The sequence below is a fragment of the Amphiprion ocellaris genome, chromosome 22, assembly GCF_022539595.1.
Source record: "Amphiprion ocellaris isolate individual 3 ecotype Okinawa chromosome 22, ASM2253959v1, whole genome shotgun sequence".
Taxonomy (NCBI): domain Eukaryota; kingdom Metazoa; phylum Chordata; class Actinopteri; family Pomacentridae; genus Amphiprion; species Amphiprion ocellaris.
In genome coordinates, this window is record NC_072787.1 from 14,092,140 (window position 1) to 14,113,175 (window position 21,036).

At 38.8% G+C, this 21,036-nt stretch overlaps 1 protein-coding gene across 1 annotated transcript in view; it reads left to right on the plus strand.

Annotated features, from left to right (window-relative positions):
- stau2 (staufen double-stranded RNA binding protein 2) overlaps positions 1-21,036 on the plus strand; it is a 96,719-nt gene that overhangs the window by 10,377 nt on the left and 65,306 nt on the right. Inside the window, exons 6-7 of the mRNA XM_023276083.3 lie at positions 12,087-12,246; positions 19,508-19,615. Of these exons, the coding sequence (XP_023131851.1) occupies positions 12,087-12,246; positions 19,508-19,615 (268 nt within the window). The remainder of the gene's footprint in view (positions 1-12,086; positions 12,247-19,507; positions 19,616-21,036) is intronic.

The window sequence follows — 21,036 nt, forward strand, 5'->3', positions numbered from 1 at the left end:
TATTTAACAACTCCACTGTATTTTCACTCCAGTGTTAAGACACTGATATTACCGGAAGTATTTTATGAGTGGTTGTAGCTACTGAGCACTCTATCTACGGTGTCAGTGACTTTTGGAGGCATGACAACATGAGATCTTTTTGATGTTCACTTTACACTAACATGCTCCTCTTGATATAAACTTGGTATTTTTGGATGGTAAGCAGGTAAAACTGTCAATAATGCTGAAATGATAATTGCTTAAGGCTCATCACCAACAGATATCAATGAATAATATTAAATACACGAAAGTAACTGAGCTCATGTCTGTTGATTGCAGCACATAGGGGATTAAATGCATTTCAGCTGTGTTCTAGACTTACCTTATAGCTATATGGCAGCATCCTTGCAAAATCAATGTCATCCTTATAGATGCCTTGTTGAGAAATGTGTGTGTACACGAGTGCGCTCTCATGTAAGAAATATAGAGACAGTTGCGATGGAGAGATACTTATCCTTGAAAAATGAATACCCTTCTGATGCCTTCAGGAGATCAGTAGAACATCAAACAGCAGAGACATCAGCGCAGACACAGACAAGACAAGAGAACACACAGATACACAGGTGTACTTTGTCATCTCCATCTCTAATTGGGCCAGCTCAGTCCACTGAAAAGGCAAATCTGCCCATGAGCGCTTTTCTATATTCAACATTTCCTCTCATCTCTGCCTATGTGAAGGTATCATATATCCTCTGAGGTCCTCTTCGCACATGCAGTCATCTCTTTTTTTCCTCACCCACTTTCTCCCACTCAGGTTTAATTTTTTATATAGCTCACTGGCCTGTCAGGCTTCACAGTCTCCTACGGCCTAATCGGGACGCTGTGTGCTCTTTCGTCCACTCAGGCATTCCACAGATATAGTTTTTCTTATCCATCCCATCATTACAGTTGCTCGAAAACGAAAGGGAGCTGCCGAAGCCCACGCTGTAGAGACATGAGAGGAATAGCTTTTTATTGCATTATTCTAATTTTTTGAAAAATATATCACATATCTGTGTAAATCACTAAATCAGATATAGCACTTACATTGGACAACATGCCAGAACAAAGGATAATATGTCCTAATTGTACAAATGGGTGTAAACTCATAAAGCAGTGTTTTATTAAAGAGACTGGGGGTGGAGGAGTGGAATATGGGTCCAACATAAACAAATGCTTGGAATGATTTGTGTTTAACAGACTCAGTGACACAGAAGTCTAGCCTCTCCTTTCATCTCTTCTCCTCTGAGTAGAGTTTCGTGTTTGTGTATCTCTGTGTCTCTTCCTCTCCTCTTTTGCTTTGAATTTAAAAATGAACCCGAGACCACAATGTCAGTAGAAGCACCTTTCGTAATGCTGCCTTTCAGTATGTTTGGCAGGGTGTGTCAGATGACTGAGTAGACTTCTTCTTCACGAGAACTCGCATTTGTATATTTTTTACAAAAACATACCACTTACTTGAATCTCTTCCCAGGAAATCGGACGCTTCTTTTTCAGCAGTGCTCAAAGCGATTAGTGGTACCTCCTGGCCGGCTGTGCGGTATCAGTGCTCAGTAGTCAAGAAAAAGTCTTGGTGTTTCTGACTGTTTGTTGAGTCTTTTAAATTGCCCTCTTTTTAGGGCAGTAGACACCAGCACCACATGACACGCATCATAACATCTGCACCCATTGTTGGCGTGGATCATCACGGGTTGATGCACATCAAGTCGTCTGGACACACCGCTGTCCTACTTTCTCGTGTTGTTGTACGTTAACATTGCAGAACAGCAGAGATTTCATTACACTCAGCCCATTTCTGCAAATACGTTTCTGCTTATTCTGTGATGTGCCTCCTTGACAGTCTCCAAAGACACTCCTGTAGTTATTTGTGATCCCATTTAGACTCTTGGGATCATCCTTTATGTGTTTCCACCAAGATAAAGATGCATAAAATGTAACAGTGGTAAATTGTATTCATTGTTTCTGTATCATTAGAAAGAAAAAAATTGTCAACTCCAGCCAAATTGTACTCCAGGAGTATACCCAGGTGTTTGGAACCTCAATTCCTGTAACTGGCAGACAGGTTTCCTTTTTCTGGGACAACAGATTCTAAAATTTTAACCACATTTTGAACTCGGTCCACATAATTCTGCTGTGGTTGGATGTGTCACTGGAAGATATGCTGAGGAACACAGAAATATGAATCTATTACAAATTTAGACTTTGTGCACTCTGGTTTGAATCAAATCATGAGCAGAGGCGCTGTTGGAATATGCATCTACCTCTTTGAGGACCTGTCATATTGCATCATAATAATTTTCATCAGAGCAGGGAAAAGTCAAAACAAAGTTTGTTCTATGATGCTGCATTTCTTCTTTGGTGGTCCTACCAGTTGAGAACTCACGGGGAAATAGTGGAAACAGAGAGAAATGTGTGTTTTACATCCTCCATAGTAATTAGGGCTGTGTTTTTTGTTTCTCGGCAGCAGCAAACCACCCTTCAGCTCAGAAATCCACAAATTTAAGGACATGTCAGTGCGATAGATTGCACAGCATTGCTTTCACCTGTCTGAAAGAATCAAAGAGGGGTGAAGAATAAAGAGAAATGAACCAAATGAGGTAGGATGTGCCCTATCTTGATAGATTAACAAGGTACCTGTAAGCTGTTTGTAGAAAATGGTCCAGTTTAAATAATAAAGTATATGCATACAACATATGTACTGTAGTCCCTGATATACAATCAATCAGAAATGCTCATTAATGTTGCTGTGTCAAGTTTCAGGGGAACTAAATAGTGAAATAGGTGACATATTACTCCAGAGATATTAATGTGAAAAGGCAAAGGCAAATCATTTGCAGGCTTATTGGCTTGCACAGAATCCATTTCAGAACATTCTGGGCACGAGAAATTAATAGTTTTTCTTTTCAGAAAATGGCACAGGAGAATTTGGATTTTTTTTTAAACTAAGCAATTAGTCTTTCCCTCCTAATGACAATGAACATAAAACAGCAGGTCACAATGTAATATTCTTAATGAGGACAGAAGGCTCTGATTTTAGACTGATCCTCAGCCAGCCATTCCTCTCAGTCAGCCAAGTCGTAACAGTTGGCACTAAAAGGGCACACGGGTTAAGAAGTGTTTTTTTCGCTATGTCACATAAATACACACATGGTGTAGCTGGTTCTCACACATTGGCAAGTCTCCAATTACTCACTGATATTTTTCTGTGTTTAAAAAGTTATTCACGCGATGCCTGTTTTCAGTCAGATAATTAAAGAATCAATTATTTTCCAGTGGTTGCTTTTATTACTAGCATAATGAAATCAAGCCTTAGTTTTTTCCCAAGCCCATTAATATTTTTTCTCATAGCATGCTACCTGTCAGTTACAGTACTAAAGGTCTATCGTGTTTGGAAACAAAATGTGATGCACTGCTGGGAACCAGCAATAAAGTCAGACAGGAGAGCGGTCAGGAGACCTACACAGGGTTCTGACTTGTTATGAGCCAGGTATGGAAGGAGGGCACCAGAACGGTACACTGATCACAGAGCTCTCACAAAGACAGCTATAATTTCTTGTACAAAGTGAAAACCACAACAAATATTCAGAACAATGAACACTGTCAGCTTGGACTATTTAATTAAAGTTAACTTTAGCTTTTTTAAAAGCTTTGTTTTAGGCACTGTCTATGTTATACTTGATCGACATCCGGTGCCGATAAACACAGTGATTTGACTGTCTGCAGCACAAAGGCACAGCAGTGCATCACATTGGAATAATATGAGGGAGTAAATAGATTGGGTCAATGGTGAACTTAATTTAAATCCTACAGAATTTAAGATTTAGTTACATTAAAATAAGGAATAAAAGTTATTAGCGACAGTTCAAAGCCTTTGATGACCCCACATACACTTGATTTAACCGTTTCACGTATTGGCCACATGCTGGTAAGCAGTCAAAATTTATACTATGGGTGCATTGGATTTTTGCCAATATGCTGATACTTCTGCATTGTTGATGATTACCGATACTGATAAATACACATATATCAGTACATACATATTTATCTATCTAATTGCAGAGAACATCAAGTGTCTCCTGTAGTGTAATTATACCTAATGTTATTGTGATGGCTCACTGAAAGGCGTGGACTTAAAATACAGTGTTTTTTTAAATGCATAAACAAACCAACAAAATAATTGTATTTCAACTTGCAGGTAAACATGCCATATTTATTTTTTATATAACGTCTTTATGTAATGTTTTCACACAAACCTTCAATGCATTATCTGCCTATCAGTGTTAATTTTTGGGCCAATATTTCATTTTTGAATCTTTTAATGGCTGATGTTGAAGATGTTACTGTTATTGTGCATCAGTAGTTTTTATCTCAGAGAGCCACCACAAGATTTATCATCGGATTTCTCCAACATGGGTGATTTGACAATAAAAGAACCATTTGAATCCTTTTTCCTCTGCAGTGAATGAGTGTATCTCTGTGTCACGGCTGCCTTAGGCGACATCTGATTGAGTAAAGCTCATTGTGGCTTCTCCGAGACCGCTGCAGATCTCACACATATACTTTCACATTATCACTGTGAATCTGTTTGAATTTTCAGTCTGTTTACTTTGTCTCTACACACATCTGTTATAAGCTTCATTTTTAAAACTGTCACCAAAAGCATTGTTTTTATTACATACAGTTATGCTATTTATGAATTTTCCTGCATGTTAGTCACATTTTTGTGTGCGCATGTAAACCATTGGTTATCTTTTCATGTATAGACTCTTGGTGTATATATGGCCTAATAATGTGGCCATCATGGAACTAAACTTTTTAACTACTAAAGTGAAAACATCTCATAGTAACACAAAAATAATGACCAACAAAGACACTGATTTGGTTACATTGTGTTCATGTTGTATTTAAGTAATCTAAAAATATGAATCAATTTGTCTTTTGTAAAAGTCTTTTACATACATAACCAACAATAGAACTAGTTGCAAGAGAAATCACAATAATGTTGCCTACAAATTTTGTTTATGTGCAGTAAAGAAATTCAGCATTTTTGGTTTGAAACAATGATTACTTTTCTCTTTGTGTTTCATATACAAGCGCTGCTAAAATCAGGCTTAACGAGCAATTAGGGCCAAAGAAATCATATTATTTCAAACCGCTACTCCACCATCACATTGGATCAGGTTCTCTCATGTGGATTAGTGGTTTGTAACCTCAGACAGGGTCCGAGGAACTTTAAATACACCCCCCCTCCAACACCATGACATTGGTGTTTTGAGCGCTGTGTTTACTTGACTACATGGGATGTTTTCTCACACCACTATGTATTCTCTACATGTGCAGTTACGTGAGGCTGAAGCGATGGAGAGCAATCAATGATGGACACAGGGAATGAAGCATGGAAGTTGGGAGGGAGAGAAAACAAGTAAAGGTCTGGCAGGAGATTGGAAGAAAGTGCAGCTGGTGGAGGAGTGAGCTTGTCCAAGTTTTTTGCTTTTTTTTCCCCCCCAGATCTCTGTCACCCTTTTGCTTCCAGGACAGTCCCATCCCCTTTACAAGGCTGTGTGTGGGAGTGTGTGTGTAGCTGTGGGTTCATACATACAGCTATTTACAGCTATTTAGCATGTGTGGCCAGTAGATATCTTTTTGGTCAAGCTCAGTGACGCTGGAAGACAAGTAGGCCGGTACATTCCCTCATTCATGTGCTCTTATTTATCTGTGTGGCTGGCCCACTTTTGCCTCTGCTGCTCTTTGCTGTTGCAGAATCTGCTGTAATTATCTACTATTTGTTGGTGTGAAGTACGTGGTTTTCAATTATTTGCTTTTATTGAAGGTCTGCACTTGCAGTGTTCCACTTATTCAAAATGAAATTTCCAACCAAATTAAATGTTTCGAACCAGATAATTTGAGGACAGTTAAATGTGGGCGCGTACGCTGAGCAAACACCTTATGAGGAAGCAGAGGCTCCATTTGCTCTCAAACAGCCACCATATTATGCATATTTATATGAATTTCTGCCCCATATTGACATGATTGCGTCTCATAATTTTTGCAGATTTGTCAGCTGCACATTCATGCTATGAATCTTACCTTCTGTCATTTTCCAAACGTATTCCTTTAGATTTAGATCTGATTACTCTGAAGGCCACTGAAGTGTGTTGAACTCACTGCTATGTTCATGAAACCACGTTTGCTTTTGAGCCATAGTACAATATCATGGTGGAAATAGCCAATAAAAGGTGGAAAACTGGATGCACATGGCCAGCAACAATACTAAGATACGCTCTGGCATTCAAACCATGATTGAGTGCCATTAGGGGCCCAAAGTTGGCCAAGAAAAACATTCCCCACACCACAACACCACCGCTGCTAGCCTGGACTGGACACCATGTAAGTTGGTTCCAAATTCTGATTTTATCTTGCTCTGATCCTGCAGCATGAAGAGAAATCGAAATTCAGCAGACCATGGTACGTTTTTCCAGTTTTCTTGAGGCCAGCTTTGGTGAGTCTGTGGCCACCGCAACCTCAGATTGCTGTTCTTGGCTGACAATCGTGGAACCTGACGTGGTCTTCTATTGCTGTAGCCCATCTGCCTCAAGTTTCAACATGTTGCGCATTCTACTCGCCACTGTGTAAAGAGTGGTTTTCTCTCATCAACATGCTGTTTCGGTCTATAGGACTGTAGCTCACTGGTATTCTTTTTGCTTTCCACATTGTGCGAAGTAAACTCTAGAGACTATTCCCATGAGATCAAGCGTTTAAGAAATATTTAAATCTGCCTGTCTGTTTCTGGGGAGAAAGTCACTGAGGTCATATCGTTTCCTTTTCTGATGTTCAGTGTTAACATTACTGAATCTCCTGATCTGAATCTGACGGATTTTAAGCATAGCACTGCTACCACATGATTAAGTCGTTTACTAATTGATTAATTTCATGACTTTAAAAATATGAATAATCAAGTAATTAGTGATTACATAAGCATCACAATGTCAGTATACTGGTGGATATGACGAATTCATCCAGTGTTAATTCTCAGACTGTTTTACCTTCTTGGATGTGGATGGCTTATGAACTGACTGCCCTGAAATTAATACAAACATTGCTTATGATACACTAATATTTGTTATGCTGTGGGAATTTTGGCTGTTCCCAATGAAAGTTGTAAGAGAAAAGTGGTGAAATCTGCTCTGTTTGTCAAAAACTGTGGTCAGAGTAGTTCACCAAGTGATTCTGTGGCAAAGACGACCAATTTTCAGGAAAACGTCTGACTGTCAAACTGTGGGACAAGAATCCCACAATGTTACTGTTACTGCCACTAAGATTTTCAAACCAACCAATCAGTAGATGACACCATACTAACTATACTCACACTTTTAATGCTGCTTCTTTTCCCTGATCACGGCCAACTCCACTCTTTCTTCATCCTCTTTCGCCAGTTTTACAATACATGGAATGGAAGTAACAGGACTCTGATCAAAGTTTTTAATTGTTTGCCTACATTTTTATAATCAAGGTTGATTATTTTAAATAACAAGAGGAGTACATTTATGGCAGCTTGCATGACCAAGTAAAAGTCCATTATCACAGCAACAGTGAAAGGCAGCCATGAAGTGACCAGTAAATATATGCAACAATATACAAAGAAATATTCCTGTCTCTTCTATAAATGTACAATCCATTCATACAGCAAATATTTACACATTAAATGAGACTGCTGTGCCCTCATTCAATCATTTCATGTACATTATTGACAATATTTTTGCACTGGCTGAAACAAACATCTGCCAGGACTTTACTGGAATCCTTATGATATAGTTGTTATTGCACAGTATATAGGCAACTTAATATATGACCTGTTGCCAATATCAACAATCTCGCCTTATTTAATGAATATCATATATTTAATGACACGTAGCCTGAAAAATAAAGTCAAAGAAAACCAGCTTTGGGAATAACAGGGCACGCCCATGTTACATTTTTCCGAAATGCCTTCACAACCTGTGGTACATGGCCATGTGAGCATAGTTGTTATCTAAGCATGTGAATATTGATCTGATCTGTCTGACGTCACTCTGTATAAGATATATGACTCGCATACTATGGAAACTAGTGCCTGTATCTGATGCTGTGAATGTAAATATTCTGCAAAAATAATAAAAACATCATGGGAGAAGATTAGACATGATCAGTTCAGTTTAAGAAGACGTGTCTCATACGGTTGCTGTAAGAGAAAATGAGTTGTTTTCTCCACAAGCATTTAGAATAGTTTTTCCTGTCACGGAAGAAAATAGTTTCCAGCTGAAATGTCACCCTGTCATTTATAGTAATAATTGCAATACCGAATCTCCCGTCTCCCAGTTGGGCTGTGTGTGGGCTTATAAACATGGGGATCTGAGTATGTGTCTATCTCTTTGTGTGCTCATGCGTGAGTCTTTGAATGATTAAGATGAAACGGTAACCTTCACTAACATGGCTCACATTAAACAGAGCTGCAGGGAATGTTCTGCCTTCAAAGTCAAATTCATTACTCACTGCTAAATGTTGATGAGTTATCATTTGATTGAGTTGCGGCATCAGTTGTTCTCTTCTTTGAGTCATACTAGATCTACACATACACACACCTGCGTCATCACACAGACACAATGATGCTTTTTTTTTTTTTATGATTTTTCCTTTTCCCTTTGAGCAGTCTCCACACCCTCCCTACAGGAGACCTGGTCCAATTCCCTCTGTGTAGTAATAATAATAATACCAGGAGTAAGAATTGATAACACATAATAAGCAGCTCTAGCTAGCATGTGGTGATTTTTGTCCTGGCTATGGAACACTAAAGTGATTTTCTAGCCTTTCTTGACTACGTGATTTTGATGTGTGTATGTGTGCTCGCCTGTGTTCTTGGCTTACTTGCTTGTGTGTAAGCCACTACTTTCCCACGTTGCGGAGTCGGATCTCCCACAGGCCTCCCTCCATGTCTCTCTCTCTCTTTACTCTCTTTCTTTCCTTCCCTTTTTCCTGTCTCCTTCAGTCTCCCTCCTCTTTCTCTTTCTTATCCCTCTTTCTCTTCCTCTCTGCACCTGTACTCGGCTCTCCAGCCCCAGCTGCTCCCATCTCGGCTCAGTGCTGTTGGCCGGAGCCCATGTTGCACTTGGCATGTCCTCTGAGACCCTGGGGCCACACTTGACGTGCGAGGGCCAGGCAGGCCCCCGCCCAGGGACGGCTCCCGTGGCCAGGAGTTGAGAGCAGACGGATGAGAGGAGGGCTGGGGGCCTGGAGAAAGACCTGCTGGAATTCTGGGAGTAATACGCTGACTCATTGTTAGGCCTGTCGAGCAGGAAGTTTGAGGAAAGACACGAGGAGAGTCGGAAGAGGAGAGGAGATGTTAGAAAAATGACAACTGTGTTGTAAAGGGTTATTTTGTAATAGTTACTGTAAGTTAAGTAGTAGTATTTTTGGTGTTTCTTTTTAAAAAATGCCAAAAATGTCTATATTCATCTTTCGGGAGACTTCTCAGGTTTGAGGTTGATTCCACTTATCTGTTGGGTTTTATTCATGTAGTATTTGTCACAGTTTCTGTCAGTTATGATAACATTAGACACACCAAAGTAATGGCTGACATCTGGGAATATGGTGACGTTGCTACAGTGCAGTTTGATGAGGTAATACTCCCAATGAATCAGTTTCTTTAGATGTGAAATCCCAAGTAAAGCCTTTGCAGTATCTTCATGTCAAGACACCATTGCTTTAAAAGAGGTGTTGAAATGCTACAGAAAATGTTTGTCACTGTCCATTACTCAACCACATTGATCCACATTAAAATATCTACTAGAGTTATTGCTGTTAAATTTAGTACATTGTGATATTTGTGGATCCTAGTTGATGGATTTTACTATTTTTGGTGAATCCCTGGCTTCCCTCTAGTTATTAGGTTGCTGTGTTTGTTTTGTAGTGAAATGTCTTGACAACTGTTGGATTTAAAGTCACATTTATTTCTAAACCAAATTAAAGACATCTATGATGCCCCAGGGATGAACCCTAATGATTTTGGTGTTACCCTTATTTTTAATAATTATTAACATCTATCAGATGGATTGTTAAAGAAATTTGTAGCACATGTCCGTGCTCCCCTTAAGATGGATTGGAGTAACTGTGATGATCCCCTGACTTTCCATCCAATGTCTTTAGGTTGAAATTTAAATTTTCCCTAGACTTTGGTTTATTGCCAAATACTTTAAAATTACATTCTCAGCTTTACTTTGTAATTTGCACTAGTTACCAAACTTTGGCATACTAGTATGCTAAACTAAGATGGCAAACATGGTAAATATGCCTGCTAAACTTCAGCACACTGTAATGTGAGGGAGTTAGCATAAAAATGTGAACATTAGCTTAAAGCACCATTGTTCAACCTCACAGGACAGTTGACTTGCATGGCAGTAGACTCTTTGGCTTTGTTGCAATTCACCAAATTTTAGTTTTTGCTCTCAGTAGATTCTGCAGATGTCTTCAAAAATACATACTATTGCAGACAATATGCCTACAATAGGGACATACTCTTCATCAAAACATTGCATCTTAAGTTTTGGCTGTCTTGCTCATATATTTGTAGCAGTCTGTTGTATGAATTGAGCTGTCATTTGTCTGTGTGCTCTTTGCAGCTGAGGCTGGTTTATACCCGGGTGGGACACTATTACATATGTGATGTATTATCTGCTTTGCAGAGGATTGTACCTCAGAATGGCCAGAAAAGCGTGCTGGCCTGCATAGTGTAATGTGAGACTTGATGTAGTAGGATATCCGGGTATTTTTGGCAAACTGCATTTGACATACAATGTATTTTGACATGCAATGTATTTGGACATATGAAATATTTTTCTGGCATTCTATATCACACAGTAATATGGGTATTGGAACACACCCTTTGTCCTGTTACACTTTAGGAGACACAAAAGAATAAATGAATCACAACATGCGATCAGTCATTAAATACATTAGAATATACACGAGGGGCTGTTTGTAGTTTTCAGACATATCAAAAAGCACTTGTTGGGTTAGGGCTAGCTAAACGTGATATGTCTTCATTTAATGACGTGCATGTGTGCAATTTGTTGTGAAAGAAACTGCTTCTTGGGTTCCCTAAATTCCCACACGCACTCAATCAAGCATTAGCTTGGCTACAGTGCCAAGTAGGATATTGCGGTACTGAAATGTATACACAGAGAAAAGGGATAGCCATATATCCTTAAAGCCTGTTTTAATTTTCTTCAGCAAGTAGTGAAATAAACGCCACCATATACACTTGCTATAGATTTTTGTTCTCTCATTAAAAGCTCAGTGCCAAACAGAAAAATATTGAATACAGTTTGGGAACCAGACGCTAGTCAAGACACATTTTCATAAATCTCAGCTGCTGTTATCCATTTGTGTCGACCACATATGGTGGTTGTATGTCCTTGTGAATATAAGTGTATATTGGCAGAGTAAAGCGGACAGGGAGAAGGATATTAAAAACTTCGGATTTCTCTCTTCCCTTATTAGTTTTCCCACTATTTCTCTTTCCTTGTCCTCACTCCAGCAGACATTCTCAGCCCTTCTCCTACTGACCCAGGAGGGGGTATCGCACACGCAGACCTCTAAATCTGCTCGGTGACAGCTCAGTCCCGCTCTGTCAAGACCCAAAGAAAGAGAGTATAATCTATGTTCGGGGTAGGAAGAAAGCAGAGAGGATATATGTCCCTGTGCTTTGTTTTGCATCCCTGAACTGAGATTCAATAGCAAGGCATTACTCAAGTGGTTGGCCAACAGGCTATTGTGTAGTAATTGACCCTGATGAAGTGGTGGGCCTTTAATTTGGGAACGGTGTAAATGGTGTGAATTGATAACTTGGCTCATAATGTTCGAACCTCTTCCCTTCCTTGTTTTTCATCTGTTTTTCAGCCAGAAATAAACATTCACTTGAGGATAAACAAGTCCGTCCTGTAATATCCATCTCCTTCTGATTTATGGTGAACAGATTTTTGACTAATAAGCCCTTGTTTCTTCTCTTTTTAAAAAAAAAAAAAAAAAAATTCTAGGTACCATTATCCTGTTCCTAAGATCTTCTATGTGCAGCTGTCTGTGGGGAGTCATGAGTTTATAGGTGAGGGACGCACCCGCCAAGCAGCCAGGCACAACGCTGCCATGAAGGCCCTGCAAGCCCTGCGCAATGAACCAATCCCTGAACGGCCACCACAGGTAAGACACACAGACATATACAAACAGAGAGGCTTGCAAGAACATTACATTCCAGTAGTTGTTTAGCATGTGTTTGTTGACTTCTGCTGTGGGAATTCCAGAGCTATCTTCATGACGCCATTATTTCTTTAACGATGGAACAACCTTCTGACTGACCCTGTGAGACTTGTTTATGAGAGTTTATTCTCTACACTCATGACTGCTGGATATAGTTGTACTATTACTGTTCACCTCTATACTTATATTGTACTTTTGTAAAGCACCTGTTTGTTTATTACATTGTTATGCAGGCAGATGTAAACGTTAGCAAAATCAAAACAAGGCCATTTATCATTCCTAAAGAAGGCGTCAAATGTGCTTGTAGGGAAAGCCTCTGTGAGCTTCTACTCTTGTTACTGTTGACAAATCCTGCGATGCTCTCACAGTGCTTTGCGACTTTGAAGCTCTAAAAATGTGTCATTTATGTTACCCCATTTTTTATGCGTAATTAAAAAAAAAAAAAAAAAACATCAGTGTGAATTCTTTGACCAACAAGGCACTGTGTTTTTTAGCAAACATTACTGAAAAAACAGTAAACTTTATATTTCTTTTGCCGTCTATTTTCAGCTACTCTTTGATTTGGATTTGGTTTACAAGTAAGATTGACTGGTATTTAGTGAAGTACAGTGCTCATTGTAGTAAAGGAACAATGTAATAATGTGCATCAGTTGCCTGTTTATGACAGTTTTTGGACAACAAAGGAAGCCTGGGGGACGAAGGATTAATCTATTTGGCTCTGTCCCCACAGATAATGCTTGTTATTAGGATTAAGTCATTGTTCGTTTTGGTATTTTAATGACAGTGAAAAAAAAACATGTAATATCACCTTTTTGTGGTAAAGTGATCCCTATTCAAAACAGCAGTCCCTTTGGATCCTTCATTCTCATTCTACAAGTACACACCCATGTTTCGTACCGTGTATTTATCACAAAGTGCTGCATAGAAGATGATTGCATTTTCTGTGTGCTTGCTAGTTAAGTGCTAATGGGATTGCTGTCATCACGTGAGGACCAAAAGCAGTTGACTCCAAAGGGTACATTTTATTTTTACACCCAAGCTAGCGCTTTCTGATCCGATAGCGAGCAAAACCCAGGCCAGTATCCTTGATACTAATACTGATACCGATACTTGCTGTGCACAAAAGCTTAATGCATTCAGAAAAGGAAAATAAGAAGTAGGCTGTATCCATTTCATTTCCCAGGAAACGTGTGAGTGTCGCTGCTCCTGGAGAATCATCTAGAAACTGTACAAATACACGGGGCATATCAAATAATTGTGGTACACTGCACTCTTTGGTAAATCTTATGTAGCTTTATCTGTCTCGAAATACATAAGCTGCTGTAGAGGTCGAGAGGGGTCCATAGGTTAAATAGGCTCACTGATATATGTAGAATGCTGGTATTTAAATAGAGAAAATGCCAATAAAATGTATAATGAAATACATGCCTGAATAAATATATAAATGTGTCAACACCTACACTTTGAAATAATCTCTTAACTATTATTCAGAAGAAATGAGACTGGGTCAATGAGCACTGGTTGCTCATAGGCCTACGTTCAGTACATTTAAATGACACCCAACCAGCATTAAAATGTGCTGCTTTTTGGCAATAAAACACCCATTTATGCATTACGGGCTTTGAAAATAACAGCACAACAGAGAAATATTTTATTGAATTGATGTGAGGTGATCCCAGAGACACAACTCTCGCTCCAAGCTGAAAACAAATGTTGCTGTGCTTACATTGACATTTTGGCATTTATTTATTTCATTACTTGCTTTACAGCCGTATTTGTTTATTTCGCTGACGCGATTATTTCTATCAATTTAAATAAAACTGCAGTCCATACTTTCATAATGTGCCTGCTGCGGTTGTTTGAACATCAACATCACTAAAGCCTAGATGGACACGAATCACATTCCCACGGTCGGTGATAAACGTCACCATAGAAACACAGTCTCTCTGTGTCTCATTACCTAGTTACTGCCTGCCACTGCCAAAGGATTCAGTGATAGAAGTCTGTCACACCCTAACAGCACTTTTCTTCTCCTCTTCAGACAAGCATCAGTAGCTCATGCATTTATAGTTGTATTTCACATATGACCATGTCTTATGTAGACTAGATCCTGGTGGTAGCACGTTTTCTTTATGTTGTGTCTTTTTGACAGGAAGAGACTTTTACCGCACCTAACTATGTTCAGATCTTCCTCTTTTAATATCACAATCAATACCAGAAGAGAAACGTCACAATTACAAGCATTGGTATTTTAGTATTGCTCCACAAACCACAAATTCAAACCAATTAAAATCTGAGTAAATATCCAGAATAAATGAAATCTTTCAGCGTAGTGTAGTGTTATTGTAGGTTTGTCATTTATTTTGTCAAATACTTTGACTAATCAGTCAATCATTTGACTCAACCTTATGAAACATCCTCCCATACCCACAGCAGTTTTGTCACCTTACGACAACTCCAACCCCTCCTACCTGAAAACTCTTCCCTTGATTAAAAGTCAAAGGATTTTCGCTGTTGATCTGTTGGTCGTATCCCTTTGATGGCTCTAAAGTGTTATGTAGTTTTTCTGCAGTTACTAAGATGAAGCTTTCATCAGATTGAATCCAAATCCAGCTCGGCTCTAATTACTCTAATGTATAATTTAAGCCCTGTAGTCTTGATAGTTTTAGTTTGCACCTGGCAGGGGTGTACTTTATGTTCCCTGTTTGGATTTTTTGTCCGCCCTTTTCTTTCTGCCTACTCCCAATGTCATTGTACCTTTCCAGAGTTTCCCTCAGGCATAGCTGTTAACTGTTGTTATCATCTCCCACCGGAAATCAAATTACCCCATATCCTCACCGCCTGGCATCGCTGATGGTTATTCAAAACGCTTTGGCTCTTCTCACTTGCCTGCCTTGCTGTCTTGTGGCGTCGGCCTCCATAAATGAGCTCTTTGTTTGCTGCTGCTTCTGAGTCTTGATTTACAAATTGAGGCACATTGTGTCTACAGTATATGTCTGTCATTCTGTCTCTGCGTGAGTGTGTGTGTTCCTACATGTGTAAATGTGTGGACACCCTCCGGCTATATGTGTTTCTTTTCACTGTGGATTGTCAAACCTTTATGTTGAGGAAGACCACAGCTAAATATCAGTGACACTGTAATTAGAGTGTTTATACACAGGTAGTGCAACAATACGTGACCTCAGGAATCAGAAAACACTTGCAATTTTACACGATTTTCCGGCAGCAATAAATGTTAAATACTTTAACGGTTGACTAGCTTCTAAGTCCCTGCCAGAGGGTCTAACTGCTGCTGATGAAAGTAAATTATATGTGATGTGAAACAAGTGTTCTTTCTGTCTTGTGAAAAAAAGTGTCAGTGGTATTTATGAGGGTTTCTAGGAGACAAGTTGCACACTCAGGACATGGGTGATGTGAAGGAAGATATATTTAGATCTCTGAGAATCATTTTTCTTTTATTTTTTCACAATTGTGTTGTTTCATCCACTGGGAGCACCTTCCTTGTATCTTTTGATCTAGCATGCTTTTGCTGTGAAATCAATTGAGCATGAACTTAAATGTGAAAATAAAGTATTCTCTTCGCCCAAAGGCACTTTTCAGTCAAAAAAAAAAAAACCTTCAGGGCGACTGTTAATGTCTCAGAGAGCTATATTGGTTGTTATTTTCTGCAGGAAAATGTCCAGTACATCCATAACTAGAAGCCGTACCGAGGTCAGATTTAGACCCTCTATTTGTCTTTGTCACAGGAAGTTTGCTAATCTGCTTGGTCATTCTGGTTCGCACATGAATGCACACCGACTGACACATGCGGACACTTACCCCCGGCGGCTTGGTAAGGCAGCCTCAAGAGCGGATTCACACTGTTGATCACACATATCAAGAAAGAGGGTGAGAGAGGAAAATGTGACCATGAAAGCCATAAATGCATGTTAAAATTCAAATGAAAGCAGTGGGATGGAAAATAGACTGAGCTCCTTTGGACTCACCCACTCTACAGTTTTGTGTATTTATGTACATACAAAATCGATAATGTACAATACTGTAGTTTTTATCAGTCGACGTCTTACAAGTTACAGAAGAAAGCTAAAACAGATCAACATGTGGTGGAGTCATCCTTTTTGCCCTTTGAGTCACCATTTCTCCTCGGTACTTGCGCATTCAAATTTTTAAGATACTTGGCAGGTAGGTTGCTCCAAATGTCTTGGAGAACATGCCGCGGTTGGGAAGTTGCTTTTCTCATATTATTGTGTTACACCAGACTCACGTGATGATGGCGGTTCAGTGAGGCCATTACCGTATGTTGCAGGACTCCTTGTTCTTTTTGCTGCTGGATCGTTCATTAAAACCCTGGTTATTTGTTTGAAGTCAAAATTTAAAAAATCAGGGAAAAAAGGGAATCAGGACTGATCAGACTCAGATCTAAACATTTAAAGCGCCAGAAAACCTTTACATAGTACTGTATGTTTCAGCACAAATACAGTGCATGTACCTCCCACTAATATTAGGTCTTTGGCCCAGTGCGGTAGGTGCAACGTGACTGTTTCCTGTGAAATCCAAGAGATCACACAGTATTAATCATGTGCCGTATCAGGTCACACAATGAGGCAGGAGAAGGGAAGGAGCCCAAAGGGAAAGACCGCAGCCATTCAGACGTAATCAGACAAAGAGCTGGACATGAGAAGATAAAGATCGAGACAGCACTCTGCATTCCCATACACAACGGGCAGCAAAAAAACCCCTTGTATGGCTGATTATATGATCTCTATGGTGTGAATTAGGTTTCATTACCAGCTGAAGGGACTGTCATGACCAATAGCAAGACATGTATTCAGAGATTAAAATTTGTGAGAGTTGTTCTTGTCAGTTGGATCTATATGTTACTTGGCAATTCAGAAACAAAGAAGTGACTAAAATCTCAAACCTGAATCACCCGACTTTAAATCCACTATTACTTTATAGATTAATCAGCCAAAATGTTGTGGCTAGAGAGAAATTTTTGAAATGTAATCAGGCCTGTCTCTGAAACATGTGAAATGTGTTGGTGCTTTCATGCTGACCTTCATATTTTATTATATTCTCTGATTCCTTATGCTCTAGTTTCTGTTATGAGGAGGACATTGTTATTAATCTTCTTTTTTTTTTTTCAATTCTTTATTTTTCAGTTTTATCAAATTTTTACTGAGTACAATTCACATGTGCCAGCATGTGCACAATATTATCATCGTTCGTTTTTCTGAAGACAATTTCCCATCCAGAAAGTAAAACAAAATACAATGCAATAAGATAAACAGAAACATGAACATATTTTTGAACATTAGGGAGTGACCATTACATTGTTTTTAAATTTTTAACTCAAGATTAAATTGGGCTTTTTAATTTTTATGTACGCAACCCATTTTTCCCAACATGCTACAAACCAATTTTGTTTATGATTTACAAATGCTGTTATCTCTTCCATTTTATAAATATCCATTGTTATATCCCACCATGCTGACATGGTAGGAATATCCTGCAATAGTCATTTTTTAGTTATCGATTTCTTACTTGCAACCAACAAAACACTCATTAGATATTTATCCTTTTTTCTCCAGTCCTCTGGTAAACATCCAAAATAAACAGTTTTTATTCCAAATGGAATTACACATTTAAAAATGTCTTGTAGTGCTCCATGAACATCTTTCCAATACTGTCTAATCAGTGGGCAGTCCCATAGGATGTGAAAATGGTTTGCACGTTGGTCTCCACACTTTCTCCAGCAGATAGGAGGGGATCCATCATAATGTGTTTTTTGACATGGAGTGATGAAGTATCTTATCTAAGTTTTCCATCCATATTCCTTCCATCTCTGTGATTTTGTGCATTTCCACTGGAGTTTCCATATTGCAGTCCATTCCTCCTCTGATATAGTCATCCCTCCTTCTTTCTCCCACATTGTCTTTGCATGTTCAGTGGAATGACACTTACAATTCCTCAGACATTTATACAAAACTGAAATTGGCTTCTTATTCATTTTCCCTTCATATGAATTTCTAAACAATTTCAGTAAGTCCATGTTACTCTCTGACACTGTATCTACTTTTGCTTCTATATAATTACGTATTTGTAAATATCGGTAAAAGTCTTGTTTTTCCAGTGCATATTTATTTTTAAGTGTGTCAAAGCTGATAACTTTACCGTCCTTAATCAACTTGCTTAAAATTGTTATCCCTTTAGAGGTCCATTGTTATTAATTTTCAATCGTTTCGCTATCTAGAGGAGAGTTAATACACAGGAATCCTGGACCACCCCTTTAAGACCTTCCTGTGCAGACAGAGGACCACCAGTCGTGTCCTGGTTCTCAATCCCATATCAGATAAAGATTGTTTCCAGCAAACAGACAAGCTTTTCGTTGCAGCAGGTTGGCCGACATCCACGCTCTTGTTGGGTAATTCGGAAATGCTATTGTTTGATATGTGCCACAATTTTGGAGTCATGAATTGGCAAAAACAAAAAGGAAGATGTTCTTTCCTTTTATTAAAAAATAAACAAAAAAAGTTTTTTTTAGAAACTCTTAAAAAAGAATGAAGTAAATATCTTATTATTCCTCCTCTTTAATTAAAAAAATATCTGCACATTGTTGGTGGCCTCGTGCTTTTATATTTTTCTATGCATTTATATGGTTGCATATCTGCAGGGGTTCGTTTGTGTTTTATTTCGTCAAAGCCAAAGAAAAACAGACTTTTGTGGCACCACTTGACATGAAGTAGGTTCAAACATTTTGCCATACGGTTGTGATCTAATCTGTACTCATTTTCTATGTTTCTTAATTTAGTGGGAGGTCATAATTCTCCCAAACAGGGATTTAAATAATGGCGGGGATTCTTGCAGCACTGGCTCCTCATTTGATTTCACTATACCAGTGCTGCTACTTATATGAACCAGATTTGAAACTGCCAAAGCTTCCGTGGTGGCAGCTGCCGTTTTGAATTTTAGCTTTAATTAGAAATAGCTGTACCCGTTCACTGCTGCTACCCTCCTTGTTTATGTGACTGGATGTAGAAGTGGAAGAAACATCATAATTTTGACATTGTTGTTCAATAGAACTTGTGATAATGAAAATAATAAGTAATAATTGTAGCTGCAGAATGGAATGACAGACCATTTGTTCAACCGGTGTCCTAGTTCTTGTGATAACAAACATTTCTTTGTACTCTTTCTTTTCCAGAACCCAGAAGAAAAAGGGGAGACTGAGGAAGGCACTGATGCCAGCAAATCAGAGATCAGCCTGGTCTATGAAATTGCCCTCAAGAGGAACTTGTCTGTTAATTTTGAGGTGAGAACAACATGACAGAATTATGAGTTAACACAGACAAATTATTATTGGTACTACTGTGAATTATGTTCTTCTTTGAAGTAACTGCAAAATGAAAGCAGAATGAAGATAAATCCATGCAGTTACACAATGACTATGCAGTCAGGATTTCCAGAGTTTGTGAAATGTATTAATGCGGGAAGTGTGACTAAAACTAAACACCTCATTAGCTGCATGAAAAGATAAGATGGAAACTGAAGGAGTCCCACTGATAACACTCTATCGTGTCATGATAAAATGAACTGCGTAAGGATGTGTGTTTCCCCAGTTTTGCCTAATTTGTACTCCAGTGTGGTCAGTTATCTTAAAGAGACTTAAAATATGTGAACAGGAATTTGTAGATGGATTACTACTAGATTTTGTAGCTCGTGGGAATTTGTTTCGATGTGAACTTCAGTGTGTTTCTGGGCTTGACAAAGCACACTGGAATGGGTTTAGTGGTGTGGTCCTGTTGTGACTGGCTGACTCAGCTTTGTTAATGGTAGTCACTGAGGAGTATCTGGCACTGTGCAATTAATTTCCTTTGTAATCATTCAAATGTCTAAAAAACTCTCTGCATGGGACTTGAGTATAACTTTAATTTCTGTGGAATTGAACAGTCACTGTAGTCTGGCAAATCCGTTTTTGTGTAATACACTCCTCTCCTCTCCCCAAAGCAACAGTCTTGTTCCATTATTTGAGCTGTGCACTCTGTGCCAAATTTAAAATCTGCCTTTCGACTTGTGTGTTCCATTTATGCAGACATTTTGTTATTTCTACCTGTGAAACCCTTTGTAAACTTTAGGATATTGTGGATAGGCAGAGCTTTGTCCCTGTGCTTCTCTCTCAAAGGGCTTCTGATGAGAGGCACTGTGGCAATCATTACAGAGGTATTCACCTATTATCAAGCAGCTGAATATCAAAGATTAAATTAATTGCATTTCAACACATTACCTCAGAAGTGCTTCCAGCTGAGCATTTTCAGACTCAACTAATTGAAGCTCAGTATTTGACCAGAAATGCTCCTTGCACTGACGCCAACATTTCCAGTCTGTAAAGGTTTTTTGTGCAACAGTGTGAGCCTTATTTTTTCTTCATTATCAGTCAGAATGATTTACTAAATCAAGTCTGGTATATCTTGACAGACTCTCTTTTTATCTTTTGTGCTAAGAAAAATAATTTGCTGTGAACATTCATCCTCTAGTTACCTTAAGGCTAAGGCTTAATTTTACAAATTTCTTAAAACTTTAGCAAAGTTAGTCCTGTGGAGGTGGGCCAACTTCGGTATTAACATTTGTGGGAAACCTTGGATCAAGTGTGATAGTAAAATTCTGGGAAAATGTGTAAATCTGGGGCTTTTCCTTTTCATGTCAGCACAGTCTCAGTCAGTTTAATGCCCAGCA